The sequence below is a fragment of the Esox lucius genome, chromosome 1 (assembly GCF_011004845.1).
Source record: "Esox lucius isolate fEsoLuc1 chromosome 1, fEsoLuc1.pri, whole genome shotgun sequence".
NCBI classification, from domain to species: Eukaryota; Metazoa; Chordata; class Actinopteri; order Esociformes; family Esocidae; genus Esox; species Esox lucius.
This window is the reverse complement of record NC_047569.1, coordinates 28,130,228-28,143,311: the sequence shown is the minus strand read 5'-3', so window position 1 is coordinate 28,143,311 and position 13,084 is coordinate 28,130,228. Positions and strand designations below refer to the sequence as shown.

The following is a 13,084-nucleotide window of genomic DNA, read 5'->3' as shown; positions in this document are numbered from 1 at the left end:
TGAGATTGCCAATAGGCAAGTCTCTTTGTTAATAACAAGGAGTGACAAGCAGTAGAAAGTTAGCAAAAAAGATCAGGTTCAAGGAACTCAAACACACACATTGGATTGAATGTCTTTGTCTGTTCATTGCCTCCTGCAATACACTACTTTAGCTTAACACTGGGATAGCTAGCTGATGTCTGAGTCTCTGAGCCCAGCCATTAGCTACCCATCAGCTTTATCTGCTGTTGACAACTGCCGGAGAGAATAAGACAGAGAGTAGCACGTTTTTGTGTGTGTGAGTGTGTGGATGTGCATGCACACTTTTGCGCATGAAACATGTCTGTAGTCAGTCAAGACGTGTTCAGCACTACTTACAGGGAGGAACTTCTATAATTTGACAGGCCCTAGGCAGGGCCTCTTGTTAAAGGACAAACTGAATAATGAACCCACATCAGAGTCATCCACATAGCTATAAAGCCATTTCATAACTATGGTCCGCCCACACATACTGTGGAAAGAGATGACTTTACTGTGCCTTAATGGTGACATTAGAAACATTTTATGAAAGTAACCACTTGCAAATTGTTTTTAAACTTCTAAAGGGTTATTGGTAGCATAAATGCTTATTAACATGTAAAAAGTACATAATTTGGATGCTGGCTAAAGACAGATTTTATTGTAGAACATTTATCAATAGGAATGGCAGGTATCTAGACTGGAAGATGGACAACGCTTCTGCCTCTTAACTTTGACCTATAAAATCAATAGAACATTAATGTGATAGTGCTGTGTGATGCTCACGGTCAGGATGTAGCATTGTCTCACCAGTGACAGAACATGGTAATGTCCCAGTGTGATTCTCATGGTCATGACGTAGCATTGTCTCAGCAGTAACAGAACATGGTCATTTCCCAGTGTGATGCTCACGGTCAGGACGTAGCATTGTCTCAGCAGTAACAGAACATGGTCATGTCCCAGTGTGATGCTCATGGTCATGATGTAGCATTGTCTCAGCAGTAACAGAACATGGTCATGTCCCAGTGTGATGCTCATGGTCATGACGTAGCATCGTGTCAGCAGTAACAGAACATGGTCATGTCCCAGCGTGATGGTCGCGGTCAAGACGTAGCATATAGCTAGACATAGAGCGTTAAACATAACAGTGACTGAATTGAGACCGGCATGTTTGAGACATACCACGGAGGATTGTGGCCATCTATCACAGGAACATTTGAATATGCATACTGCACAGAAACTTGATACAGTTCCGACGGAATTGTCTTCACACAAAAATCTGGCACATGCTACCTCAGAAGGTAGTGTCTAACGCAATCAATATCTGCAAGTTTACAGAACCAAATAATAAGCTTTGAGTCTTTTTCAACAAGTCTCGGATAATTTAGCATAATTTAAACAAGCACCTAGTTCAGATAATTTGGGGGGGGGGTTAACCTCATAAAATAGTCCTCATACAGCACGAAAGACTCAACCCAGAAAACAAGACTCACTTTGGCACTGTTCCCAGCCTGGCAAACAACACTGTTTAATGCACTGCCATCACTAACAGCAAACCTCACTGGACTTGAATTTGGCAGTAAAGATATGAAGAGCCATCGACTGAACCATGCTCATGGTAATTAGTCAACAGCAATTGATAGAAGAAACAATAGAAGGGTAGTGTTCTGGCCAACTCAACAAAACAAAACAGAGTCAAAAGCCCAAAAAAGGTCAATAGACAGAAACAGCCTTTGACATAGACTCTGACAAATTTTCAGATGTCAAATATTCAAATGTGTACAATGATGAAGACATATCAGCCTTAGTTTTTTTGGCAATAAGACATACCAAAACAGTGCCAGTGTCACATTAAGAATATTAAGAGTATTTCATTATTCAGAATAGATTATCAAGACACAGACCAGCGATGTCAAGGCATTCGTTTTAAGGACTATTTACTGTCAGTGAACTCATTACAATGTCAGCACAACACTGATGATCGGCTGTCTTCATGGTATTTTGAAAGGAAGACTGAGGTATTGAGGAAGTCAGCATAGAAAAACATGCTTTGCCACCCTCTAGTGGTAGAACCATAAAATTACCATTCTAAATTGTATCAGTACAAGCAGAGGAAAAGGGGTGCCTCAACACCAAGCGCCTTCAAAGAGTCTATTAAGACTTATCGAATGATGTAATAAGGTTATTTAAAAACAAAATTATAAAAATACTTGTTTCAATTTAATAAGTTCCTGAATCAATAATGAAACTGAAAAATACATACTGGGTTCACCTTTAAAAAAAGATATACACATACAACAAATAATGTTCTTTAACTTTTTTTATCCATATTTTACCATGTAAAATGACTGACAATACATTCTAATTTACAGCAATTGGGATGAATTGCCTTGTTTAGAAACAACAATTTCCACTTGCTGGCCTGAAGATTTGATCCAGCAATGTTTTGGTCACTGGTCAGACACTTAAACCGCTAAGTAACCTGCCACCCCTAAGATATTATGCAATGTGTTTGGGTACAGAGGCGATTAAAGATTGAATATTGCAGAAATTCATAAGCAAGTTATGTAAATACGTATTTTTCTATCTATCAATTTTAATCAGTGGACCAGAAAATATAATTAAACACTAAAACAAATATTCTATAGTTTAGTTTGAACAAGTGGTGGTTAATTTGATTGATAAGCATTACACATACAAGCAAGGACCGCACTGACTTGAGAGACCAATTAAAAAATTCCTCAGCATTTTGGCACTGCTTTAGCACTGTGACATTAGACTGGGTTCCCCCCGGGTAAATATTCTGAAATTAATCTCTCTGTATAGTGAATGTAGAACGTTGCAGTGTGGCTAATTGCAGGACTGATTTATCTGTTTCCTGGGACAGAGGGAACTAAAACTTATTATGGAACAAAGCTTGAAACATATCTCTTGACAATGGGGACGAAAGCACGCAATCTCCTTAATCAAACCGATTCAAAATATTACTGCAAGTGAGTGTTTAAACAATCAAAACTATAAATTTGCTTTAAAGAATAAAATATAAATGACTTATTGATTAATGCTGACCTTTGCCAAACATGGAGAGATTCATAACAACCATTATCAACTTAAACCTCACCCCCTTTGCACTTCTCCAAAAGTACCTAGATACACTGAAGGGATTGATGCAGGCTCAGTCAGTACCAATAATGCACCTCTCCTTGGGTAACATTCTGAAATTTCAGCCCAAAGTAAAAAAAAAATGTGTAAACTCAAATTATGACTTGAGATGCTGAAAACAATGAAAACTACTATCACACCATGTCTTAAGCATATACACCCACCCAAACCCAGTACCAGAGAGCAGGATGCGGTCAGAGCTAAGGAGGCAGTAGACACTGAATGAGAGCAACAACCCAGAGAACCAAACAAAGGGAACACAGAATTGCCACCTGCTTTAGAAACGGCTGATCCAAAAATCCAGAATATATCATTTCTGTCCTGTCCTTCGCTGTCAAACAACATCAGTCTGAAGTAGGGGAAATATTACTCCCACGGTGCCTTGGCGAGATGAATGCCAGGAAGCTGGCTGGCAGTATAAACGCTACTATAGTATATTTCCTTGAAACTCTATTCTAGTGGCACATGCCTAGACACTGACAGTATGCGCATGCACAGTAATTTTATTCTGTATCTGAAGGCTTCATAGACAGTTTTACATGCATGCAAATCATCATTAATAGCCATTTGAATCCTGTCAAAGGAGTAACGTCTACAGTTAAAGTCAAAAGTTTGGACAAACCTACTGTTAGAAATGAATTCCAAGTGACTACCTTATGAAGCTGGTTGGGAGAATGCAATGAGTGGGCTAAGCTGTCATCAGGACAAAGGGTAACACTTGGTTACTACATGATTCCTTATGTATTATTTCATAGTGGTGTGTATTCACTATCATTCTACAATGTAGGAAATCGTTAAAATAAAGAAATAACCATACCAATGTATGTACAACGGACAAATAAATTCAGGGCAGGCACACGGCAGGCTTTACAGCATGTGGAAGAAATCCCATTTTAACCAATGAGCACAGAAACATGTTGATGTAAAATACAGTGGGGAGAACAAGTATTTGATACACTGCCGACTTTGCAGGTTTTCCTACTTACAAAGCATGTAGAGGTCTGTCATTTTTATCATAGGTACACTTCAACTGTGGAATCTAAAAACAAAAATCTAAAACAAAAATCCAGAAAATCACATTGTATGATTTTTAAATAATTAATTTGCATTTTATTGCATGACATAAGTATTTGATCACCTACCAACCAGTAAGAATTCCGGCTCGCACAGACCTGTTAGTTTTTCTTTAGGAAGCCCTCCTGTTCTCCGCTCATTACCTGTATTAACTGCACCTGTTTGAACTTGTTACCTGTATAAATGACACCTGTCCACACACTCAATCAAACACACTCAAACCTCTCCACAATGGCCAAGACCAGAGAGCTGTGTAAGGCCATCATGGATAAAATTGTAGACCTGCACAAGGCTGGGATGGGCTACAGGAAAATAGGCAAGCAGCTTGGTGAGAAGGCAACAACGGTTTGCGCAATTATTAGAAAATGGAAGAAGTTCAAGATGACGGTCAATCTCCCTCGGTCTGGGGCTCCATGCAAGATCTCACCTCGTGGGGCATCAATGATCGTGAGGAAGGTGAGGGATCAGCCAAGAACTACATGGCAGGACCTGGTCAATGACTTGAATAGAGCTGGGACCACAGTCTCAAAGAAAACCATTAGTAACACACTATGCCGTCGTGGATTAAAATCCTGCAGCGCACGCAAGGTCCCCCTGCTCAAGCCAACGCATGTCCAGGCCCGTCTGATGACCATCTGGATGAACCAGAGGAGGAATGGGAGAGGGTCATGTGGTCTGATGAGACAAAAGTTTTTTTGGTCTAAACTCCACTCGCCATGTTTGGAGGAAGAAGGATGAGTACAACCCCAAGAACACCATCCCAACCGTGAACCATGGAGGTGGAAAAGTCATTCTTTGGGGATGCTTTTCTTCAAAGGGGACACGACGACTACACCGTATTGAGGGGAGGAAGGATGGGGCCATGTATCGTGAGATCTTGGCCAACAACCTCCTTCCCTCAGTAAGAGCATTGAAGATGGGTCGTGGCTGGGTCAGCATGACAACGACCCGAAACACACAGCCAGGGCAACTAAGGAGTAAGAAGCATCTCAAGGACCTGAAGTGGCCTAGCCAGTCTCCAGACCTGAACCCAATAGAAAATCTTTGGAGGGAGCTGCCCAGCCACAGCCCCGAAACCTGAAGGATCTGGAGAAGGTCTGTATGGAGGAGTGGGCCAAAATCCCTGCTGCAGTGTGTGCAAACCTGGTCAAGAACTACAGGAAACGTAGGATCTCTGTAATTGCAAACAAAGGTTTCTGTACCAAATATTAAGTTCTGCTTTTCTGATGTATCAAATACTTATGTCATGCAATAAAATGCTAATTAATTACATAAAAATCATACAATGTGATTTTCTGGATTTTTGTTTTAGATTCTGTCACTCACAGTTGAAGAGTACCTATGATATTAATTACAGACTTCTACATGCTTTGTAAGTGGGAAAACCTGCAAAATCGGCAGTGTATCAAATACTTGTTCTCCCTATGTATGTCATTACATTAAGGCTACTTCTCTTTATATACAAATAATATTTGATATAGGGCATGCTTCATATGTTCTATCACCGAACAACCAAAATGTCAAATGTAAATTTTCATTCATATTTAAGGCATAGACTAAAAACGGAATGGTAGAAAGGAGTGGACAAATGTTCATTAATCCCTTCTTTTTCTGACTGTGACTAAAATCAGATAAATATTCTCTCTCCTTCTCACTTCCTCTCCCCTTCAAGCCCTGCTTTCACTCTTGAAGGTTCCCACTGCGCCTGCCCAAGCTAATGTCTACCAAACCATCTGTCACTTGCTTTGTTTTTCCTTCAATAAAACCACTATACCTCCAGACTTCAGCTAATATGGTATCGGCTAAAGCAAGGCAAGGAGGCTTAATGCCACTCTTTCTGCTGTCCGCTTGAAGAATTAGATGAAAGAATCTAAAGAGCATGAGCTTTTCAACAAACCAGGAGCGAGTGGTCTTTGACTGCCGTATGCTACAATATTATGAAAAGAAATCACTTAAAACATCCGTTATGGATGACTTATGGAGCAGTACTAAGCTACAACATGGCACATTATAATGGTATGATTCTAACATTGCTATGGTTTGCTGTCAGCTACACAAACAAAGAAAGGAGATAAAGGAGCATTCAGTGCCTTGGCATAATTCATGGTTACTTGATTAATCCTAGTTCTCTGACAATAGGGACTTCTTTGCTATAGAAAGACATGGCCACATACACTTGATGTGTGCAAAGCAGGTACATACTTACAAAAACACATACAACGGTAACTGCAGCAAAAGCTGGCTCTACCAAATATGAATGTACCAAGGGTTGAGCATTTACACAAGCAATGTACAAGTTTTCTTAAAAAATAGCTCCCAATATAAAATGAATGTCACCTTTAAACAATTTATTTTGAGTGTCAATGTTTTAAAATATAATACCTTAAAATACCTAATCGCAGGTTAAATACTGCAGATTTGTTTGTTATGAATTACACACTTTTGTTGTTCAAACTCAGGCAGTTAACAAACCACAGGCAGTTAATCCGTATGACATTTTTAGTCTTTGATGTGGCAAAGCTGTAAAAACTTCATGATGCTTAATGACTTACTCATGTGGTGCCAAACAAAGGAGAATTGTATAATAAATGTACTGTATAAATATTTCTGGAAATCCCAGTTTAAATAAAATATTATCCTTGGTCTACTTCAAATCTAGACCACTCTGTCACGGACCTGGCTGACACTCTCCCTTGGACATGTGCTAATGCCACTGGATTAACCTCAGAGGCTTTCAAACCAGCCTTACCCAATGACACATCTTACTGGCACAGCACCGGGGCTAGACCAAAAGAATCAACTTCAGCGGGGACTGGGTCTGATGTTGTACGCCACAGAGGCAAATCCAGCAAGAATCAAATAAGAGAGCACTAACCCTCAATCCACCACCTGAACTCACACTGCAAAACAGGTACGAACCACTGACTCTGAATTAAATGTGTGTGAATGAACCTAGGGAAGCTAACCACAACACTAGCATTAGGGCTAACCAAAATCCAAGAAATAGCCCTAAAACCACTTATAGAACGAGGGAAAGAAGAAACTTTGCTAACTCCACATCTGATAAGCCAGATGCTACCTTGATTGGGGACGGCCTAACCAAGGATATCAGAATGGCAAAGACTGAAAACCTAACCATGGCTGACACATCGGTCAGAGAGCTAACAGAAATGTTGCCAGTTATTCTCTCTACACATCCAAGCAACATGCAGATTATTATCCACACTGGGTCTTTTGACATTCTACAAAGGAAAACTGGCTCTGAGATCCTGAAAAATCATTTATCTATGCTACTGGAGAAAATAAACAACTTTCAACAACATGTTTTCATCTCAGGCCCCATTACAACTTTGGGGAAAGGAATTTAATCTTTTAGCAGACTTCTTGGGCTGAATACGTGGCTGATATCAGCATGCCTCAACCACGGGATAAGGTTTATTGACAACTACAATATTTTTTGGAACAGTAAAGACCGCTTTAGACCTGATGGGGTTCATCCAAACATCATGGGATGCCGGCTGCTTGGTGCCAACATATGTCACGCTCTTGGAATTTCCAAACAAGATAAGCATGAAGGACAGTACTCATAGGCAGAGTATCCACCCCCCCCCCCCCTCCTGACCCTCAAACTAAAATCACCCAATACTTCCAGAAGTTGTCCTTGTCCCAAACGGGGGCACAACTAACCCCCCCCCCCCCACACACACACACACACACACACACACACACAACCTCTCCACCTCAATCACATTCAAGATACATTTCCAGTGCAAAGAAAATACACTAGGTAATTTTATTTATTTTGAATACCTCTGGTTTTACATTGAAGGGTACCACCAAAATTTAGTTTTGAACCATTTACAGACCTCCACAATATTCTGCAAATGTTATTGATGATTTTACTCTCTGTTATTTCAGTTGATTATAACTTGTTTATTATTACAGGGGATGAAAGAACGTACACACGTTATCTCTAAAGGTCTCGATAGTTCCTCTGTCATGGTGAAATACTTGGCCCCGTCTGATCATTTGTGTATTTTTTTAATCACTTATCAACCCGAATGTTCCAGTAAACTCTGTTTCTCTTAAGAAAAGGTACATTAATGAGAGTACCAATGCTCAGTTTATGGAAGCCATAGCTATCTCTCCAACAATGAGTGCTAAGTCAATTGATGCACTCCTGGACAATTATTATGCCAAAATGTTGAATGTCCTGGATCGTGTTGCACCGGTAAAGGTAAAGAAAACTATGACCAAACAGAAAACACCATGGGGAACCACCATGACGGTAAGAGCCCTGAAAAGAGAATGTAGGAAAGCGGAACGTAAAACTAAACTTCAGATCCACTATGACATCTATAAACAAAGCCTTGGTAGCTTCAACAATGAGTTACACAGGGCCAGACAGCAACAGTTATCGGGATTGATCAACAAGAAAATCAACAATACCCGCACTCTATTTGCCATGGTCGATAAGCTTACAAACCCAATGAAGCAGGTAGCATCAGAACTCATGTACACTGTGAAATGTAATGAATTTGTGTGTTTCTTGAGTGAAAAAATATAAGTATTAGACGGACCAACAGAACTACACAGTCTAACATGGACACAGTACCGTCACCACGAACACCAAGACATAACTTTTTTATTATGTCGCATTTTAATACAATTGATCAAAAATACCTAGAAGAAACAGTTCGACATCTTAAAGCTTCCACTTGCTGTCTCAACACACTGCCATCAGACGTTTTTAAAACAATTTTTAACTCTATAACAATGGACCTACAGCAAATAGTAAAATCTCCCTTTTATAGCCAAGATCATTGAGAAGGTTGTCTTCAATCAACTCAGCAATTTTGTGACCTCAAGCGGTCTCTTAGACAAATTTCTGTCAGGTTTCTGACCTCACCACAGTACTGAAACAGCCCTGATTAAAGTTTTAAATGATATATGCCTGAATACTGATTCTGATAACAGTTCTGGTTCTATTAGTTCAGCATTTGACACTGTAGATCATAGAACACTTATAGATAGGATGATCAATTGGGTAAGACACTCCGGGACAGTCCTTGATTGGTTCAGATCTTATCTAGATGGCCGGAGTTACTTTGTCACCATTGGTAATCATGAATCTGATAGGGTGACTATAACATGCGGAGTTCCACAGAGATCAGTTCTCGGACTGCTTCTGTTCAATCTCTATATGCGACCTCTGGGCCAAATTCTACAAAACAACAACATTAACTATCACAGCTATGCCGATGATACTCAAATATATATGACTCTCGAACCATATGACAACAGCTCAATAGACTCTCTGTGTCACTGTATAGAGCACATAAATACCTTGATGAACCAAAATTGTCTACAATTAAACCAAGAAAAAACTGAGATTATTGTGTTTGGCAACAAAAATAAAAGAACAAGTATTAGTAAAGAGCTGGATTCTCTGGCCCTTAAAACCAGAGAAAACTTGGTGTTCTGATAGACCTCACATTTAACAGTCACTCTGGACTCCCCAAAAAGACAGCTGCAGCTCATTCAGAATGCTGCTGCTAGAATGTTAACCAGGACGAAGAGAACAGAGCACATCACTCCGGTTCTTAAATCTTTGCATTGGCTTCCAGTCAGTTTCAGAATAGATGTCGAAGTGGTGGTTTTAGTTTATAAATCTCTGAATGGTTTAGGACCCGAATACATTTCTGATATGTTTGAAGAATATAAACAGAGCAGAGCTCTTAGATCCATGAACACAGGTCATCTAGTAGAACCCAGAGTCCAAACTAAACATGGAGAAGCTGCGTTTAGCACTTATACTGTACACAACTGGAATAAACTACGAGAAGATCTTAGACGTGCCCCAAACGTATCAATTTTAAAATCCAGGTTAAAAACACTTCTCTTCTCACGTGCCTATGACTGAGCACTTAAACTTAACCACACTGTTTAGCCTTATAGCTTCCTATGTTTTGATCCCATTTTTTATCTTTATGTTTTCTTATTGTATTTTTTATTATCATGATGTTTCCATTTGTTTAGATTTTTTCATTTGAGTATTTGTTTTTATGTTATTGTATTTTTTTTCTCTTTTTCTTTTTTTTTCTTTATAAAGCACATTGAATTGCTTCGATGTATGAATTGTGCTATATAAATAAATTTGCTTGCTTGCTTGGACACAAAAATATAACATATAACGTCAACTTCCCAGACACAGAAAGATTTTTTGAAAGAAGCCCCTCTAAACCCCAGAGCGTGGTCTGACCTTGGCTTTCCTCATGCCATTCATCATGTTTCCTAGATCCTCCACATCAATGACAGAGCCTGGGTGTTGTTCATCTGGTCCAGTTCCAGCAGCCTCCTCTTCACTACTGGACTCTACCAGCTCCTCCTAGAGAGTAACAGAGGCGGGGGTGGGGTAGACAGACATTGAGAGGGGAAAGAGATAATGGGAATAAAATAGAATGAGATAGGACAGAGAGATAGGAGGAAGAAAGTAAAGCGAGATAGGACAGAGAGAGAGGAGGAAGAAAGTAGAGCGAGATAGGACAGAGAGAGAGGAGGAAGAAAGTAGAGCGAGATAGGACAGAGAGAGAGGAGGAAGAAAGTAGAGGGAGATAGGACAGAGAGAGAGGAGGAAGAAAGTACAGCAAGAGAACATTAGAGAGAAGTCATTAAATGTCTATGATTCCCTCTGTCATGCCTGTGTACTGATCTTTATTGTACCAGGAATCAAATCCCAACCTTCCATAAATACTGAGAAGAGTTGTTTAGTCTAACCTCAGAGCTGAGCTGTTCAGGAGCTGCCTGTTCATCGTCAGTCTTCTGTGGTTTTTTCCTGTTGTTACAGGATCCACCGGTCTTACATTTCCCCCTACAGGCCTTCGGCCCTGCAACCATGGTCTGCAGACGGCTCAGAAATTTGGTCTTCCAGACCAGGAAGTCAGAATGCAAACTGCCATGACGGCTCTTCACTACATTGCAGTCACCATCGCCTCTGGACAGAACACGGACTCCACTCAGCTTCCACAGCCACTTGTCCACATTCTTGCTCACCTAAGGGAGAGGGTACAAGGGATTAAAATGTTTTTTCCCTTGTGACATTTCCATTCTTTTTTATCATGGGAACTCTGTTAATCAACTCAATTGGCTTACTATTCTTGTCTACATAAATGAGGTAAATCTTTATAAAAGTATCAAGCTAGACTACATACTGATGTAATTTCATGTGGGTAAGAACCAGCAACACAGACAGTGGAAACATATCAATCGGAGACATATCTACTCGTACCGTATTGAAGTGGCTGTCATAGACAGAGTTGCCCAAGCCAAACACTGCATATCTCAGTCCTTTCAGGTAGTTATTCCCATATCGGAAGTCAGTAGATGCCTCCTCCAGCCACTTACAGAACCATTTAGCATTCTCTGTGGGCTGTCCGTCAGTGTAGGTGGCCAATAAGAATACACAAATTGACTTTGTGGAACACTGGTGAGAGAGATGTCATAAGAAACTGATATTTGGAATGTGGCACAAAATAAACCAATACGGAATACGTAGCATACCAATAAAAAGGACTAATAAAGTAAAAGAACTCTGTAAAATATTTTCAGGGACGCATAAATATGAAACGAATATCAATAAAACAAAAGCATCATAGGGAACACCACAGATTTAAATAGAACATTGTAAATTATCCTACAGAGAACCTAGTATAAAGTGCCTGATGTTTCATGGTTTTCTACAGCACAGATTTGCCAAGCACACTCTCCTGCTCAACCGAGATAGCATTGTGACTGATTAAGAGCATTACGTTGCTGATCATCTGTAGCAAGATCTCTGGTCCAGCGGCTCTGCCCTAGGAGAAATAACTACAGGAGCTCACATTCACAGGAGGAGATTTTGATCTCCAAACTGCAAGGTGTTACCGTGAAATAAATGGCCATTTCCAGGCAACCAATCTCCTATGCACTTCTTTCACAGAGTCAATATTGCCTAACAAAAATGTAATACGGATAAAAAAAAATGCTTATCTTTCCAGGTTGAAAGGGATTAAAATAAGGATCATTTTGAGTTACCCACAACTAAAAACATTACATTGCACAGATAGATAACCAGAAATGTCATTACAACTGCATAGTTGTTTTTTCTTCCAGGTAAAATGAAACATAACCTACCTCATCAGCTAGTCTGTCATCTGGGTCATAATCTTTCATGTCAATCACTTTAGCTGCTATGCCCAATGTTTTCACCTCCTCTTCTAGCTCATTTGCAAATCCCTGTCAATAGAAAGTATGCCAGTGTGAAATGCTGCCCATAACACCCTTGCCATACAGTTGTGCTGATAGGTTTACATAACCTGGCAGAAATTGTGAAATTTATTTTATTTAAGGATAGTGATCATATCAAGCCATTTATTATCACATAATTGCCTGGCTCCTTTTTAAATCATAATGAAACAGAAATCACCCAAATGGCCCTGATCAAAAGTGTACATACCCTTGAATGGTTAGCCTTGTTACAGACACACAAGGTGACTCAGACAGGTGAAAATGGCATTTAAAGGTGGATTTGCCACATCTGTGGCTTTTTAAATTGCATTTAGTGTCTGTCTATAAATACTCAATGAGTTTGTTAGCTCTCACGTGGATGCACTGAGCAGGCTAGATACTGAGCGATGGGGAGCAGAAAATAACTTTAAAAAGACCTGCGTAGGTAATGGAACCAAGGTAATGGAACCAAGGTAATGGAACCAAGGTAATGGAACCAAGGTAATGGAACTTTGTAAAGATGGAAAAGGAAATAAAAAGATATCCAAAGCCTTGCAAATGCCAGTCAGTACTGTTCAATCACTTC

At 39.8% G+C, this 13,084-nt stretch overlaps 1 protein-coding gene across 2 annotated transcripts in view; it reads right to left on the bottom strand.

Annotated features, from left to right (window-relative positions):
* tyw1 (tRNA-yW synthesizing protein 1 homolog (S. cerevisiae)) overlaps positions 1–13,084 on the bottom strand; it is a 63,068-nt gene that overhangs the window by 48,206 nt on the left and 1,778 nt on the right. For both annotated transcript variants that reach the window (XM_010902239.3, XM_010902316.3), the window contains exons 4-7: positions 12,406–12,507; positions 11,522–11,716; positions 11,011–11,286; positions 10,496–10,621 (exon numbers count right to left, since the gene is read on the bottom strand). In XM_010902239.3, the coding sequence (XP_010900541.1) occupies positions 10,496–10,621; positions 11,011–11,286; positions 11,522–11,716; positions 12,406–12,507 (699 nt within the window). The remainder of the gene's footprint in view (positions 1–10,495; positions 10,622–11,010; positions 11,287–11,521; positions 11,717–12,405; positions 12,508–13,084) is intronic.